Source organism: Felis catus, chromosome B1, assembly GCF_018350175.1.
Source record: "Felis catus isolate Fca126 chromosome B1, F.catus_Fca126_mat1.0, whole genome shotgun sequence".
In the NCBI taxonomy this organism is placed as follows: domain Eukaryota; kingdom Metazoa; phylum Chordata; class Mammalia; order Carnivora; family Felidae; genus Felis; species Felis catus.
In genome coordinates, this window is record NC_058371.1 from 25466572 (window position 1) to 25484933 (window position 18362).

An 18362-nucleotide genomic window follows, 5' to 3' on the forward strand; every position below is an offset into this window, starting at 1 on the left:
CACAGGAAATGAGAGTTTGAAGTAGCAGGCAGGTGATTCTCATTTTACATTCAAAGATATTTGAATATATGACATACCCTTTTAGTAATTAATTAGGCCTGTACTCTGTGCCATTGGTGAATGTGTGTTCCTATTAGAAAATTTGTGAAATTCAGCAATACAGACAAAAACATGAACCTCTAAAAAACTTTCCAAAGTGGTTAAATTCTCATTTGACGTCTTTACATCTCAGTACTTTTTCAGCTGTCTGTGTGACTGTAATCTGTTTTTGTTCTATATGCTAAAACTTTTCCCAAACAATGCCACTCAATATCTGTACTCAGTATGTTGTTCCTTGAGAAACTTCTGGTTCCAGAGGTGTAACAGTCGTGCCAGGAGATTATCTTGGAATACGATCTTTACTTACAAGGTTTCTGGATCAAGAAATGGAAACGTATTCCGAATTCCCTCCAGCTTATTTCAGTGTTTTCCAGTTTGAAGACTCCATGTGCTTTTCCTTCCCATTATAGGGGCCACATGCCAGAGTGGTACACAAAATCTTTCGGACATTTGTGTGCAGCTGAAGTTGTGAAGATCCGAGACTCTTTCAATAATCAGAACACTGAAACCAAAGACCCCAAATCTAGGTGATTCCTGAAGCCAAGCGACTGCGTCCGCCGTCTGGATAGTTGTTTCTAGAATTCTTGCCAGTCCTTGGAAGAATGCGTTCTGAGTCTAATCTGAAACAAAGCAAACGACAAGTTGGAGTGTAGGAATTGACTTTTCGTGATTTAAGACATTTTCAAAGCTGCTTCCTGTTTGTTTAAGGTCTAGAGTACAGACCTTGACTGGAATATGTAAGACTGTGCAAAAAAAAAAAAAAAAGTATTCTTATCCAAACTGCTTCTGAGAAGCAAAACTATAAATACATCACGAAAAATAATGAAGATACTTCATTCTCTTGTGATTCTGGCGTATGTGTACCTATGTCATTTTATTCGCGGCGTGCTGAGGGACTGGCGTATCCACTGGAATAGTTGGTACTCTTTGACATGTTTCTCACTGAGATGAGCAGAGAAAGGTTTGCACAGAGGAGTGTGTGTATGTGTGTTTGTTGCTGGTCGAATGGCACAGATGTATACGTTGGGGCACAGTGTCTGGCACACTGAGATGCCTCCCCGGAGGATACCGATGCGTCAGGTTCAGTTCAGCCTGGAATATCTGACTGCCCGTGGATCCATCCCGAAAGGGAACCCCGAAACCCTCGCCCACTTGTTTTTTTTTCCAAGTCATTAAGCACATTCCTTTTTTTACCAACCTCCTCTTTCCTTAAAGTAATTGTAGTAGCTTGATTCCGCTGTCCCGTCTCAAACACAGTACGTCTTTAGATCTGATTGCAAATAGTGATACGCTTTTTACCCAGGATAGATCAGGTCAGGGAAGAAACTCCGCCCCCCCACCCCCTTCCCCACCCTTACTAGCTCCAGAGCACAGTTTTATTGTGTGTTTTTGTTTTTTAAGTCGAGATGTAACGACTGAACACTCTAACATCTCCTCAGTCGAGCCCCAGAACTTTTTACCTGCTGGAATTTTTTGCATTTTCATGTTTCGAACCCAAACTCTTGAAGACATACTGAAAACATAGGAAACTACGTCTGTCCCAAGGAAATCCCTGTAAATTTAAACCAAGGTATTAAAATTTAACAACAGGCGTGGATTCTGGTTATTCATAGCGCTTCTGAAAGCTGCACATACTTAGTAATTGGATCTGTCCTTTTCAGCAAATAGGTTTTCTGGTTTTGTGACTTTTTTTTTTCCCCTCGGCTTTGTTTTCCCTACGTTTCTTTTTCTTCTCCTTTATAATGATGCCCCTGGAATGTATGTTAGTGGTAAATGAAAATAGCTATCATAGAAAGAAAACCCAAAAAAAGTGCCAGCACCGTTTTTTGGAAGGGTGGTCTTTATACAGGTTTTACCGTAACCATGAAGATTGACTCATGAGACAGTATTAGTGACTTTATTTTGTATGGATCAAAAGTGAATAATGTATGAATGAGAGTTGTAAGAAGGAGTTTTATTTTGTTATAACATATTATAGTTACCATTGTCAGTGTTATTTCAAAGGTTCTTTGAAGAATTTGCAGCGAGGGAAGATTAGAGTTTTAAAATTTGAGTATTTTGGATATCAGTGTTCCTCATGAAGATATACTTGTATATGCAATTTTAATAGCTTTCAGATTTGTAAGATTGTATGTTGTATATACCATTCTATTAAGATAAAGAAACATGTCCACATGTCCACTGTGCTTTCAAACCTAGATAAAGCATGACAAAAATTATTATTTAAAATATACTTGTATTTATACCTCAGATATTCTTTTGGGTTTTGTACCTCAATGCTTTTTTTTTTCCTAATGTAAATACACTTTACATGAATACAGTCTAAGTAAAAAAAAAAATAAAAGAAGAGGTTTATAACTTGCTCTATATCTGTACAGAACATAATCCGTAAGTGCACTATTAAATGTTTCAAGTAAGGGAAAGGTCTGGCCTGCTTTCCTTCGTATCGCATCTCACTCCTACCCTTAGAACCACAGATGGCAAAGCATATCATCCTGGCATCAGCCAAAATGAAAAGCAGATTTGCTGAAGGAAAAATGAGACTGCAAATAATTTCAAGGCCAAACTGCAACTGAGCCACTCACTAACAAACAGGAAACTCTAGTGAAGGTTCAGGAAGCATGGAGATGCTGTCCTAACAAAGGTCGTTAGGAAAGGATGCTGAGAAAGTTATAAGAATAAGGAACCAGGAAGAGTAAGATGCTCATATAAGCAAAGCCAAGGTCACCGTTTAATTCCACAAAAGGTCTCTTTCCCACTGTTCAGCTTTCCTGTGGAAAGGATTCCTTAACATATTTGACAACAGGAGAATTCAGAGGATGTGAATGTTCCAAGAACTCTGTGTAAGTCACCTAAAGTGATACTGCCACAACTTACTAATTGTGACTCATCACCTAGATTGTAAGCTCTTTGAGGGCAGGGCTCTCCTCCACATCTTTATAACCCCCTACAGCAGCTTTCAGCGTTTTGTACTTGTAGGCACCTAATAAATTTATTATTTGCTAAATGGAACTGGTTGAATTAGCTTCTGTCATTTGAAAAGGAAGAGAATCTAGGATGCCGTCTAAGCCCTCGCTTTGGTTCATCACTGCCCATTTTGAGATTGTACAGAGTGGACATTCTGGGATCCACCTAATGGGATCTTAAAGTATAAACTGGTGAAGACGTGCGGAGACCCTATGTCGGGGCTGTGGACGCTGATGGTAAATTGAAGAGTTCTTTGTGATGCAATTTTAATCAATCTTATTTCTTGGAAACTGATATCCCTTTTAGAAGAGGTTTTATTTGGACAAACACTCACTCTGGGCATAGTAAAGGGAAAAAACCAAACCTCGTAATTTTTAAAAAGACACAAAGCCTTTTTTTTTTTTTTTTAATGTGTGTCCCTGCCTCCAGACCTGGTTTCCTCAGAACTGAATAAAATAAAGATCAAAACATAACATATTAAGCCTGAAATACCTACTACTTTGTTTGACAGGCTGCAGAAGGTTACCAGGATGGAGGAGACATCCTTACAGACCCCATTACAGATTCAGTTGAGTCAATTATTCAGCCCCTACTGTTTACCTCACACTGTGCTCAGTCCTGAAGATACAGCCGTGAGCACCTCACCCTGCCCTCCCAGAACTGAAATCTCACAGACACTAACGTAGAAATGATACACCATGTCCTGACTGACTGAGGACAGGTTCCTGTGTACCCAGGGGGGCAGCTTAAGGTCTTAATTGAACAAAACTCAAGATAACTATATGCAAAGCATCTTGCTTACCAATTTGTAGATAGAATAATTTGGAAAATTCTAACAAATAGTTCTTTAAGAGATTTCTTTTTAAGAGCTGATTGAGACAAGTGAGATTTTTTGGAAAGTAAGTAAAATCTAAAGAAAAATAAAGGAAAATGATCCAGATCAGTACTTTTTTTTTTTTTTAACATTTGTTCATTTTTGAGAGGCAGAGACAGAGCACAAGCAGGGGAGGGATAGAGAGAGAGGGAAACATAGAATCTGAAGCAGGCTCCAGGCTCAGAGCTGTCAGCACAGAGCCCGACGTGGGGCTCGAACTCACAAACCGTGAGATCATGACCTGAGCCAAAGTCGGACACTTAACCGACTGAGCCACCCAGATGCCCCCAAATCAGTACTTTCTAACATCACTAGTTAGGGTGTGTGTATGTGTGTGTGTGTGTGTGTGTGTGTGTGTGTGTGTGTACAGGCAAGGACAAAGGCTATAATGGTGTGTAGAATTCTGTAGCACCATTCATGGGTCTTTATTCTACTTCTGTGCACTTTACACACTTAATTTAAGCTTCACACATACCCCATGAAGCGTATTATTCTAAAATAAGGATATACCTTAGGTAGTGACAAATTAAGGTCCCCAGAGCCAGAAGAAGGAGCCAAGACTCCAGCCCAGGTCCACTACCCGTCCATCTCCCCTTTGTTGACCTTACCTAATTAGGAGATAAATGTCTCATCGTAACAGCCAATCCATATGACCCCAGCATCAAAATTGAGAAGAACTCTAGGAAAACTGGAGGTTCAGAGCAAAATAATCACATTAATCCACATCTCTAATTCAATTGTCCCTATTCCTGAGATGCTTAAGGTGAAATTACATAGGTAAAAATAAATATGAGGCAAAGTTTTGTTTCAAGTTAAGGCTTGAAAGACCTTACAGTTGTGTTCGCAAATTGAATATATGGTTTGAAATGTACAAAGACCACTTAGGCCTCCCTGTGAAACAGGAGAGATTCTCCCCCACCTGCCAGGACAGAATAGGCTTGTGCTCTGACTGCAACCTGCCCAACCCCTCTGATCTTGCATTGCTTCAGGGTTACAAAGGGAACATCTCCCTACAGGCTTCTTAACTTGGATCCCAGGACCAGAACCCCGGTCCTGTGACTTTCTGCAATACCTCATTATGCCGGGATTCCCACCACACAAGCATGCCACGAAATACAACTGAGATCTTTGTGAAGGTGCTTTGAAAAGCAAGGGCTATTGAAAGGTAAAGGAGCTTTCATGAAAGCAAAGTGGGATTTGGCCCAAATGCTTTACCTCACCGGCCTGTTGAAGCATACATTAATGATTATAAAGCAGAAATCCTAAACAATGAGATCATGGCATGCATGCCATCTTGGTGTTCCATCAGGATGAAATTTGCCTAAGGAATTTAAATTCCATTTGCCTAAGGAATGCAAATTACAAAAGACCTCAAAGAGCCTGTGGCAGGGGGGAACTCAGGTGGGTCTGTGCAGTTGCAATGAATTTGGGCCCCTTCTCCAGGGGATGATCAGTCCTTTGCAGGCAGGGAGTTTGCTAAATCATGTTGGCAGCGGCAGCCCAAAGTAATTACCCTTGCTGTGTATACACAGTTCCCATTAGGGCCGCGGTTTGGCTGTCTGGGCCCAAGGCTGTGTTGACACCTATCGCATAAACACCTCCTTGCAGAGATTTTTCATCTCATTGACTTAAAAAAAAAAAAAATTAGTTCAGGGCTAGAAACATGGCACCTCATGGGGAATTTTCATTTCTCTCTCTCTCTCTCTCTCTCTCCTATCAAGATGCAAAGCATTTTGGAAAGCAAAAGCCTCGCTCTCCTTGTGACTCTGAGAATGGCTCTCATCAACCATGGTGAAAGACTTGATGCTCTAAAAATGGTCTAATTCCCAAGGAAATTGTTTCAAAAAGCTTTGTAGGTTACAGGTACTTTTCAAGTACAAGTGTGTTTGGCTCAAGTCTGAATGGACTTGTTAAGCTACCGCATATTAAGCATTATAATGTGTGAGGTACTGGGATGTGTGTATTACATACAGTAAATGTCACATGTAAATTTCATAGCAGTCCTTTGAAGGAGGCCTCATTAGACTCATTTTATAAATGAAAAAGCTCAAAAAGGTCGGGAGGCTTAAAGAAATAAAGTAGCTATCTAATATTTGCAAAGGGACTCAAATATTTGGGACTCTAATATTTGCAAAGGGGCTCAAGACATTCTAGAGCGGCCTGTACAATAGAACATTCTGCCGTCATGGAAATATTGCCTCTCTGTGCTACTAGAGTAGGTACTAACACATGTGGCTGTTGAACACTGGAAATGTGGCCAATGCAACCAAGATGCTGAACGCTTGCTTTCATTTCTTTTTTGTTAGCTTTGGGGCTCCAGGGTGGCTCAGTCAGTTAAGCATCCCATTGTGGCTCGGGTCATGATCTCACGGTCAATGAGCTCGAGCCCCGTGTTGGGCTCAGTGCTGACGGCTCAGAGCCTGGAGCCTGCTTCAAATTCTAGGTCTCCTTCTCTCTCTCTGCCCCTCCCCCACTCATGCTCTGTCTCTCAAAAATAAACATTTCAAATTTTTTTAATTTTTTACTAGTTTAAATTTAAATAGCCACATGTAGCTAGTGGCTACTGTATTGGTGCAAGTTCTATTTCAAAAATCAAAGAATATTTCCAAGGAATCCAATTCCCATCTCTCTTCCACCTATAACAAAATTCTTAAAGAAGAAGGAAGGAAGGAAGGAAGGAAGGAAGGAAGGAAGGAGAGAAAGAAGAGAAATAAAGAGAAAGAGAAAAGAAAGGAAAGAAAGAAAGAAGAGAGGAGGAGAGGGAAGGGGATGGGGGGGGGGAGAAGAGTGGAAGAGAGGAAAGGAAAGAAAGAAGAAAATATGGTAAATTTTTATTAAAATCTCCCTGGCCACATTTCAGCTCAGGTAACTCCACATTCCACCAGCCATGAGACTGTGTCTCCTCTAACCTATGACCAGCTTCTTGTGTTTCTCAAGCTTGAACTGGATGACCTCTTTCCTTTGCTGCTGGAGCATGTGTACTTTTCCAAACCAGAGATAAAGATGTAGCTGATCTGAAAGAATGTTTAATAATTCCGAATATTCTGTTCTGTTGGCTGCAAGCAAAGGAAGCCTCACAGATGTTGCTGCTCTGGACAGAAACAGTTGTCCCTGTGTGGTCTGAGCCTGTCCCCACCCTTTATCTCATCACTGGTGCCCAAGCTTCCTTTCATGTTGGTGACGCCACTTGGCCTCAGCTGTCCGCACCCAGGGTATCCTCCAATGTAGGGACTCCTGATCTAGGTTTGATAACAATGGGACGTCTGAACGCTGAAGTCGGAGGTAGCAGTTCCAAGGCAAGAATATATCTTCCACAAGCATTCCTAGCTTGCTGCCTCAAAGGGATATTTCTTTACCTGCTTTATCCTTTTTCAAAGTTGTCAAAGATCTGTCATATTAAACAGGATAATTTACTAAAGTAACCTATTTCTTTTCTTATTTTCAGTACTAATGCATATTACTTACAACAGCTCACCAAAGCTAGAAAGAAGCCTCTTAGGAAGAAGTGTGAAAGAACTTTCGTGATACATGATCTGAGAGTGCTCTCAGCGAAAAGCAGTTTACGAAGGTTTTTGAAGCTAAAGACCATCCAAGGCTGCCCACTCCTCCCGTGGAAGCTTAGTGAAGGTTCCTCGCCCTGCTCAAGCAAGCACTTAGTGCAGAAGATAATTAATCAAAGAAATGGGGGATTTAATGTCACGCTCCAGAGATGTTAGTTGTCCTGACTTCCAGGGCTGGCTGATAGGATGTATGTTTTCCAATAACAAAGATAAGCCAAGCTCTATTTTTGAAGTTCACACAGTCTGTAAAGATGATTAAAGCAAAAAGAAATTTGAACCCTCGGGACCACGCACAAGGTTGCAATATCTCAAAGAGATAGAGGATATTTTATCCCAAGACCCAGAAGGCTGAAAATGGAATGTACTCTCCTGTAACTTTGTGGAAAGAAAAGAAGATGCCAAATTTCCAGAAGCAAAGCGACCTGCCTGGGAAGGCAGGATCAAGGTGTAGCTGTTGGCTCGTTGGTTTGTTTTTAACCAACCTAATGCCACCAACACTCTCATGTCAGACTGATCTCGGCCTCCAGTGCCACCAGTGGGCATCTCCAGTGGGGCCTTCTACCCTGAGTCATCCAACAGGACTATTCATGACTTCAGCAGGTGGTTCAGCCTGACATCAAAGGGGCCAGCGGCCATTTAAACTTCACGATTGCGTTTTCCGTGATTTTTGCCTCTTCGTGACCCAGCAGACCTAACAGAATAAGAAGACTCACTCTGTTTATTTGCTTTCATCCACGTTCTAGTTTTCTCTGATCCTAACTCCGTTGAATCCCAAGAAGAGTACAAATGGAGATACATCAAGGAATATAAGGGACAGTGCCTCCAAAAAAAAATGAGGGACAAAACCCTCATTTAAGCCACAAAAGAAGAAAGAAGCAGTATGAGAAGGAAGTAAACAAAAGAAGGACTAATGCAGGGTGTCCAGTCACTAAAATACACTCACTAAAATCCTGAAGTCAGGGGTCACCCCTCCTGCATATGCGTCTGGTTTTGGAGACGCCCAAAGAGCCAGACTCTTCTGTTGCCTGATGAAATGCCATTTCTTACTTCACTTGTCACCCTAACTTCTTGGCCTCTTCCTTTTCTTGTCCTCTTGACATGTGGATCTGCTCCCCTCTGGCCATATCTCTTCCTTGTCTCTCCTGTGACTTTTCTCTCTCAATCCTACAAACCAGCCTTACACCCAGGGCCCTCTCCTGGCCTCTAAAGTTGGCTGTTCCCTCTTTCCTCATTCCTTTCCTTCTTCGTTTCTGTCACCTCTCACACCTGCATGTGCCTCCCCTCCCCACCCCACATCCCTGAAAAAAAAAAAAAAACCACTTTAAAAACAAAAGAATTTTTAGTTTTCTTAGGATCCCTTTAATTTACAAAGCAGAAAGGTCACTTTGTGTTTCTCTTGCTTCTATTAACATATAGATATTCAGCCTATCTCTGCTAGACAGGCTTCAGGATCTTTATCATTTGCCTGCTTTGGGCAAGGAGAGCTATCTAAAGTTGTTATAGAGGGAATAGAAAAGGAGGTCGTAAGGCATTGGGGACAGAGCTAATAGTCACTCAGTAAGCTGGGCAGGTAAAGGAGACAGCCGCCGTAGGGTGGTGGTCAGAGAAAGTACATTTGGGGAAATTTTTCCTTTTTTATTTTTTTATAATTTTTTGTTTTTTTTATTTTTTTTTAATTTTTTTTAACGTTTATTTATTTTTGAGACAGAGAGAGACAGAGCATGAATGGGGGAGGGGCAGAGGGAGAGGGAGACACAGAATCCGAAACAGGCTCCAGGCTCTGAGCTGTCAGCACAGAGCCCGACGCGGGGCTCAAACCCACGGACCGCGAGATCGTGACCTGAGCCGAAGTCGGCCACTCAACCAACTGAGCCACCCAGGCGCCCCATGTTTTTTTTTATTTTTGAGAGAGACTAGAGACAGGGAGAGTGGGGGAAGGGCAGAGAGGGAGGAGAGAGAGAAAATCCCAAGCTTGAACTTGGAATGTGGGGCTCGAACTCACAAACCATGAGATCAGGACTTGAGCCGAAACCAAGAGTGGGTCACTTAACCAACTGAGGTCCCCCAGGCACCCCGGGGGGGGGATGTTCTTAAGTTCAGGGGCAGGTACACATGGGTGGAAGTAACTAAGGGGGCATGAATTTATAGGTTTGAAGACAAAGGAAGTGCACCAATGGAGAGGGGAGGGATACACAGGGCTTCCAAGTCCCTCTGCGGGAGGGAAACCATGGGCTCACAGGAGGAAAGGTGGCTTTGAAAGACACGCCTTCCTCTGGGAAGGCAAGGAAGGACAGGCTAATAAAGTATCCTGGTGAGTCAGAGCCTAGGGGGCGCCGTGGAGTCAGAGAATGTTGAACTGGACGGGACTTCTGAGATGGCCGAACCCAAAGTCTAATATCCCTGAAGCAAAAGCAGAGCTAGGGAGGCTGCGACCACCCACAGGTTTTCAGCCACAGCAACAAATGGGCCAGGACCCACATCCGGGGAAGAGTCACCCCCGAGGAGGTAAGTTTTTTCTCCCCAGTAAAACAGCAGATGCCCGATTTTCAGTGTCAGCCCTTTCTCTGTGTTTACCTCCAGCGAGGTGCCCTGGTGTGACCCTCACTCACACCTCTGACTCTCCTGGGACCGGGCCCTCTCACTACCGGCCAAGCTGTCGTTTCTACTCTCCCATCGTTACTCCTGAGAGCCGTGAGGAGCCCTGGGGTTGCGTGATTACCGGTTCCGTTCAGTGGCAGGGCTGCCCGACTCTGGTTTTTCCACGTCCGATCCTATTTAATCCTCGCTGTAAACCTTTGAGGTTGGGAGGCACTATTATCCCATTTTGCAGAGGAGGAAAACAAAGCGCAGCTGGTTCAGTGGTCGGGGTTCCCCCAGAGAAATCACATAAAGCATTTGGAACAGAACCTGCTTGTGGCACACGGTAAGCCCTCAGGGTCCGTTAGCTGCTGTTCTGTCCATTATCATTCTGGAGCTCTTGTTATGTCGTCGGTACGAGCACAGACTCTGGACAGATTCTCAGAGGTCAAACCACAACTTAGACCGACTGTGTGATCTCGGGGAAATGGTTGCTTAGGCTCAGTTTTCATGTCTGCAAAGTGAAGACAATCATAATAAAGACATTAGAACCGTGCCCAACGTATCAGAGGCACCATGTAAATATTACTTCTGAATGTCTGTTTCCTATTATTTCCCAGTTTAAACACAAGCTGAAATAAACAATACCTATTCGTAAGATTAATATTAAGACTAATGCTTAAATGATTGCTTAATATTAATTAAGATTGATACTGTCCAAGCTTGGGTGGCCAGGCCCCCTGGTGAAGGCCTGACAGCTTCATATCCCTATGATGTCTCTAGATTCCCGCACCAGTGGCCTAGATTTTTACGTGGTTAATCAGTCACAAACATGTGTTGAGAACAGAGGAAAGGCACAGAAGAGTGCCGCCTCTCTTGACTTGGAGGTGCGTGTCATTTTTTTCAAGGAGACAGACAAGTAATTCCAGTAAAATGTGCTCCAGTGGATTCTCCACCCAGAGGCCCAGAGCAGGAGATGACACGTGAGCTGGGTGCTGAAGGATGACAGCGGGGAAGGGGAAGGCATTCTGGGCGGGCAGCCCGGAGGAGTGTGGCTCCTGGATGGAGAACGAGCTTGCATACCATTCTAAGGAATTTGTAGGTCACCCTACTGGCGACAGGACGCTTTGGAAAGCCTTGAAGGAGAGGGGCAATACAACTGGATCTCACTATTTAAAAGAGAAGTCTGCAGGTGCCGTGGAGGGTAGGTTCAGCCGGAAGGCATCGGGAGAACAGCAAAGGAGTCCCTTGCAGTAATACCCACAGGAGACCGTGAGCGACAGGGCCAAGAGGGTAGCTTGGGGGTGAAGCAGGAGGAGCCGCTGAACCCGGTTAATCAGGAGGCAGCACGGGCAGGATTTGGTGACAGTCTTTTTAGAGTGAGAGGGCGACTGACCATGAGGCCCGCACTCCAGGAAAGCCCAGCCCCGCAGCCAGGACCGAAGGTGATGCGTGCGGCCTTCTGAGCTAAGCGGTTCAGGCGGGAGCAGAAACAGATCTGAGAAGCGGATGGGAAAGTCTGGCGACGTAAATTGTGGGTGGATTGCGGATTCTGCAGGTGACCTAAGTGCAGCTGTCCCATGGGTGATGGAAATCTGGGAGGAGAGTTCCAGAGAGAAGCCTGGGCTAAGGCGCGCATTTGGAAGAGTATAAAGGAGGCAGCTGAAACCGTGGGTGATGGGAGGTGGCCTGGCTTCAGGAAGAACAGAGCGGCCCCGCCCGTGCCCTGGAGTGCTGACCACGTGCCTACAGGTCACCTCATAAAAGATTCCAGGGCCAGGTAAGGAGATGGGCTCCTTGATAATTATCAGGAACCCACGGATTTGTTTTATTTTTTTTCTTAGCTTGATGTTTTAGGTCCTCGAATACCCTAGCTTATTGAAGACAATGACTTCTGTTCATGAATCCCTTCCGTGATGAGCTGGAAGCTTCACGGTGAAGTAGAATGGGAAAAAGAGTGACTTACGTCAACCAAAAAACTTAATGAAATAAGTGAGCACATTCGCAAAAAAAAAAAAAAAAGTCAGAAATTGCCCTAGACTCTCTGATATTCCAACACAGTCTCTGATTCACAAGGCTAGTGTTTACCAGAATAAAGAACTGGTTACTACTTTAATATCTTTAAAAAACAAAAAACAAGGGGCACCTGGGTGGCTCAATCGGGAAAGCGTCTGACTCTTGTTTTCGGCTCAGGTCGTGATCTCGGTTCGTGGTATCGAGCCCCACATCGGGCCCCGTGCTGACAGTACAGAGCCTGCTTGGGATTCTCCCTCTCCGTGCCCACCCCCACCCCCGCCACCTCTCCCCCACTCATGCTGTCTCTCAAAATAAATAAAGTTAAAAAAATAAAATGATGCAAATCACATCTTAGCACAATAAATCTGTACAAATTGGTTAAAACACTTTGCTGATTTATAGGGAATTTCATCCTCCCCAGATGGTGTTCCTTGCTATCCTGTGATAATCAGAAGCTTCAATTGAAGGTAATATAACATGTGGTTTTGATAAATTATAATTAGAAAAACTAATTAGTTAGTTTGGCTTCATGCACTTTCATTGCCAGACATCAGGTTTCAAAATGTGAAGTCCCTGACGATTACGAAATAAAACAAAATGGAGCCGGTATCCTGGCTGACGAAGAGGTTGGAAACCCACGGCCAATCTTCCTCCCCTACTCACGTCCAGGTTATTCAGTTGGCCGCTGATCAGCCAAGCCACAGGCTGTCCTCCAGGTGACTCAAAGGTCCTGCCTGCTCACATGTCCAAACACTTCTGCGAAACAGCTGAGTGGAAACTTTTAACCCTGCCTAGCTCACTCTAATCCACGCATCAAGAGACTCTAAGAAGGCCCCCAGGGCTGGGTGAAGTGTCTTTCCTCCGGGCTCTGTTTTGCCACACGATTTTGTCATCGTCTGGATTTGTGCTTTGTTTTGATTTGTTTGGGTTTTGGCCTGGTGCTGCCCCTACCAGACAGTCACCTCTTCAGGGGCAAACATTACTTCCTTCTCTGTCCGCAACACCTAACCCAGTACCTGTCATATGCCCAGAGCTCCAAAAAAGTGTGAAACAGATCAGAGACAAACGGCTTTACAGCAAGACTTGCCTTCGAAGACAGAGGATGAAGGATATGTAGTTTCTACCAGGAAAAGCTCAGGTTCAGTTCCAGGCTCTGACAAGTGGAGGGAAAGGAGGACTCCCTCCTGGTCTGCACGTGCTGGAGGAGGAACTTTTTGCTCCAGACCATGCCTACAGCTTCCAGCAAACATTGCCAAACACCTACTATAAGCAAGGGTCCAGGGGACACAGTCAACAGCAGATGTGGCTCTTTGCTGACTCGGAGCCTCCACCTAACTGGGGAAACCGAAATCTAACAATTTGTAAGAGAGTATCTGGAGGGTTCTGTGAACAGCCCCTTAATGAGAGATGCAGAGGACACTGGACTGTGGGTATGTATCTTTCTTGTCCCCGTTATCAGTCTGGACTCTGCAACACAATCAATCTAAATAAGCATCTATCCTCAGAGTGAGGGCTAATGGAGCCTGGAAGAAATCTCAATTAGGGTAAGGATGGACAAACACATTGACATTGGATGCTGGGTCTTTTTTTGATTTCTTTCCAGAAAATGGCAAGAGTGAGACTCAACGCCAGATGCTCACAAGGTATGTTTCTCCTCTTTGTATTAAGCTCTCAGTGAGCTAGGGCTTTACCACAGCTGTTTGCAATTGCATTCCATCTCTCAGCTTCAAATGACACTGATGATTTTCCTTGGGATTCTGTTTTACATGCATCCTGGCAGGGGTGATTGTACCTTAGCTAACTTTTCGACTCATTTACCTACTCACCTACCCTTCAAAAAAAAAGCACCTCTCCTTTAAAAAATAACAAGCAAAAAAAAAAAAAAATTAAAAAAAAAAAAAAAAAGGGGCGCCTGGGTGGCGCAGTCGGTTGAGTGTCTGACTTCAGCCAGGTCACGATCTCGCGGTCCGTGAGTTCAAGCCCCGCGTCAGGCTCTGGGCTGATGGCTCAGAGCCTGGAGCCTGTTTCTGATTCTGTGTCTCCCTCTCTCTCTGCCCCTCCCCTGTTCATGCTCTGTCTCTCTCTGTCCCAAAAATAAATAAACGTTGAAAAAAAAAATTTTTAATAAAAAAAAAATAAAAAATAACAAGCAATCAAATCTGAAGATATTTATTTCACTCAGCACTAATAGTCCACAAATAGAAATCTAACCTTTAAGAAGCAAAATCTTTGAACTGTCAGACATTAGTCTGTAAGGGACAGGAAACGTATGATATGTAATTGAATCACCACCCTCTGTTTTCAATCCTACGTTTCTCATCCCAGATAAAGGGCCTCTTCTCACACTCCCTTATCCTTGCCTCAAGCCTCACCTCTGGGATTCACTGCTGGGAGCAACGGAGTTCGTTTGGTTGCAGCAATCTGGGAAGAAAAATAAAAAGACATAAGTGAGGTTGAAGGGCTGAGGTTTCATGTTCAGGCTCTGAGTTGAGACTCGTAACTTTTTAACGCTTCCCGAGAGAGCTGCATCCTGGTTCAAAGACTCGATTTCGGAAGGGGATTCTCCACCCCAGTACAAGGAGAGTCTGGATTCCACCAGGCCGGGAGAAGACCTCTGCGCTTGACAAATCCCTTCAAATTAATCCTCGACATGAAAGGGCTTATGGTCTACTCGTCTGATCATATTTTTAGCATTATCTTTAGCACCTGCTTGGTCTCAGGTGTGCGGAGCGGCTTAGAAACCTGTAGAGACTTCTTGCAGAGGGTAGGGGTTGGACAGGGAGAGGGAGGAGTGAATTTCAATACATGGATTCAAGGACTCGCTGTGTGATCCCGCTCTAGTGAACTCCCCTCCGTAAAAATCTAATGCTCAGGTCGATGGTGAGGTCTTTGGGCAGCTAGGATGAACTCTGACCCCCGTGAGGACTGGCCAGCCCACACTGCGAGGCTTGGGAATGACATCGGTTTGTGTCCAGGCTGAGATGACAGTGCTGTGGTGAGTGTGCTCCTGGGGTGTAGGTGACTTCTGCTGAAGTGAAGGTGAAGTAACACAGCCTGTTACTTCATATTCCACACGGGGCTCCACTATGACATCACTGAGCATGTGTAGCTGGGAGTAATAGCACGTGACTGATGGAAAATTTCAACGGGATCAGAATTCTGGGACTCCAGTCCTTAATCTGTCTGAGCCTCTGTTTCCATGTCAAGAAACAGGAAGAAGAAATATGTCACCTAGACTAAGGGTCAGGGTAAGCATAAAGGGACTTCACGTATACTGGTCTCCATGAGGGTCTTAGGAGAAACATGCTTTTTTTTTTTTTTTTTTTTTTTGGCCATGCAAATGTAAGCATTGCTGGAATTTTTTCATGGGGTGGTGGCCTTTGAAAATCTTCCAGGATGAAATCACCTCTAGCCCTCCCTGGAGAATAAAGCTGTGGCTTGTTCAAGGCTAGGGTGGACCCCTAAGTGTTTCCTGAGAAAAGTTCCTGGCTTTGCCTGCTGGCCCTTCACACTCCACAGCCGTCTAAAATTTCTAGTCTATACGGACTGCACTTCAGTTAACAACAAACTATGGTCTCTCTCGGCGCTGACCTGATGCCTTCCAACCCTTAGCCAGAGGCTGGACGAGAATGTCCCCCGTGAAGGGCTATTTCAAAATTACTCCGTGTATCACGCTTCTTGGTACTTTAGGTGTTTTCTTTGGGTACAGCCAGACATGAGAAAAGTAAATACTCAGACATTTAACGTTTAGGTTCCAAAGAAAATACAGAGTTGCATTTTCATGGGGGTAGGAAGCCGTTAAGCATTTGGTTTGGATCTGCTTGGGTTTGTGGAGCTGGGCCCCTGCCCCTCCTGGTCTTTCTCTGAGAAACCTCACATCAGGAAACCGGTCTAGTCCTGAGGACTAGCAGAAAGCCCCTGTCCGCGGAGTTTGCTCTCAGAACTGACTTTTATCTCCCCGAACCGGAGTTTTTTGAGCTGGGAACCTCAGAATCCAACTTGAAACTCACGGTAACAATCCCTGGCCTCTAGGGACTGCCTGCTTGTATCGAATCACTTCTCAGACCCCCGTCACCTACCCACCCGCTCTTCTCGCTCCAGCTGACGTGCTTCGGTTGAGAGCTGTCTCAGATCTTTTCTGCGACCAGAACGCCATACAAGCAAACAAAGTGTTTCACATAATCTGTTGCAGAAGCTGATTATCCAAGTACATAAACAGTCTATTATAAACTGGCCAGGCTTTGTGTCAAGTCCTGTCTCCTCTCCCACCCTTTACTGCTTCCGTCCTCAACACGCTGACCAAGGAAGGGGGTTACTAACTAGACTCGACTCTCAGTACAGACCCATGCAAATGAGAGGTACTGGAAAAAACCGGTCTGTTGAATGAAAACCAGAAGATCTGAGGCAAGAAGAAACTGAAGCTTTACTCTACGGTTTCAGTTACGTGAACTCCCAGTTGCCTGACCTCGTGAATGATTTCATTTTGCTCTTCCTATGAGTGCTCTCTAGTTTGGATACCACTAGGGTGTCCCTTTGTTGTCCTGTTTCACTCTCTTTGGGGGAAAGGCTGAGAAAACACTGTAGAGCAGGGGCTGGCAAACTTTTTCATGAAGGGCCATCCAGTAAAATTGTGTATAGTCCACACGGTTCTCTGCTGTGAAAAGAGTGGATCTTCGTTATAATTGGATTCCATAGTTAGGAATTTGCCCCCTCACTAAGTTTATTTACTTATTTTGAGAGAGAGAGAGAGAGAGCAGGCACTTTAGGGTGGGGCAGAGAGAGAGAGAGAGAGAGAGAAGGGGAGAGAGAATCCCAAGGAGGCTCTGCACTATCAGCTCAGAGCCCAATGAGGGGCTTGAACTCACGAACCGTGAGATCATGATCTGAACCGAAATCAAGAGTCGGTTGCTTAACCGACTGAGCTACCCGGCGCCCCACTGAAATTTATTTATAATCCCCAAAGCAATACTGGTGGTGCCTTTGTAGTTAGTTATTCAGGGACATGTGCAGAGCAGTGAAAAACGTGACTCACCAGACACTTATGTTCCCAGCTGTGACGGTGAACAAGGCAACATACTGTCTTCTCATTTCGGCTTTCTTACTGCACACAAATGTCCTTTCGGTGGTCTATTTAGCGTCATGGTTTTTGTGTGTGTTTTGTGAGTGATCGCCATGTTTAAAATGGCGCCCAAGCATAGTGCTGAAGGGCTGTCAATGCTCTACGGGCAAGAAGGCTGTGATGGGCCTTAAGAGGGGAAAACTGTGTAGGCCAGCCAAGTTTTGTCCCAGCACAAGTTGGCCACGTGTGCAATGTCCATGAATAAATAATACAGGAAAATGAAATTTCTTTTAACATAAATACACACAAAATAAGGTTATATATTCATCTGTTGACAAAAATGTTGTGACCAAGGCTTGCAGACCCCTCACCCTGTATTTCCCTCAGGAGCAATGGTTCAGTGTTTGCTAATTCAGTATTCCTGGTAACTTTATAGAACATGATTATGGTGAATAGCGGTAAACAATTTTATTCAACGCAGAGTTAGTAACGTGAAAGCAGCCATACACGCTATGAGCATGGATAGGTTCTAACAAAAGTTTATTTGTGGCTATGGAAACTTGAATTTCATAAATTTTTATGTCACAAAATATTCCTTAAAAAAAGCTTTTCTGCCAACCACTAAAAAATATGAAAACCAGTCTTAACTTGCTGGCCTTTTATGGGCTAGGTTTGGCCCACGGGCCACCTTTTGCCAATTCTTATTGTGTGACTTTGTTTTCAATGAATCCCCCCCCCCTTTTTTTTTAGTGATTTATTTGTTTTATTGTAGAGAGAGAGAGTGAGAGGGGGAGAGGGGCAGATTGAGAGACAGAGAAAGAGAAAGGAAGAGAGAGAAAACCCAAAGCAGGCACCACACTCGGCACGGATCCCAACTCAGGGCTTAATCCCATAACCCTGGGATCAAGGCCTGTGCTGAAATCAAGGATCAGATGGTCAATTGACTGAGAAACCAGGCGCCCCAATTCCGCTGCTTTGGAGCCGGGTCACTGGAGATTAGAGAGACCCACACTCTCATTCCCCTGGAAGTCTGCCATCCTAGGACTCACTCTGATGGGGCCTGAGACCATTCGTGTTCTTTGACATAGGAGACAGTCTGAAGCTGGAGTTCAAATAGTTGGGTTTGAAAGTCAGTTCTGCGATTTCCCAGCGGTTCCACTTGAGGCAACTTTTCTGGGCTTTTCTAAGGCAGAGAGAGTCATCTCCTCAC

General features: G+C 44.4%; 1 protein-coding gene and 1 long non-coding RNA gene across 13 annotated transcripts in view; both read left to right on the plus strand.

Moving 5' to 3' along the window:
- Positions 1-3111, plus strand: part of DLC1 (DLC1 Rho GTPase activating protein) — a 484735-nt gene extending 481624 nt beyond the window's left edge. For all 12 annotated transcript variants that reach the window (XM_045055298.1, XM_019828336.3, XM_019828341.3 and 9 more), the window contains one exon: positions 510-3111. In XM_045055298.1, the coding sequence (XP_044911233.1) occupies positions 510-630 (121 nt within the window). In that variant the 3' untranslated portion in view covers positions 631-3111. The remainder of the gene's footprint in view (positions 1-509) is intronic.
- Positions 3112-14252: 11141 nt separating this feature from the next.
- LOC123384791 lies at positions 14253-16328 on the plus strand. The gene is made up of 2 exons (XR_006596367.1): positions 14253-15341; positions 16126-16328. It is a non-coding gene; the product is annotated as an uncharacterized LOC123384791 (long non-coding RNA).
- Positions 16329-18362: the final 2034 nt, after the last annotated feature.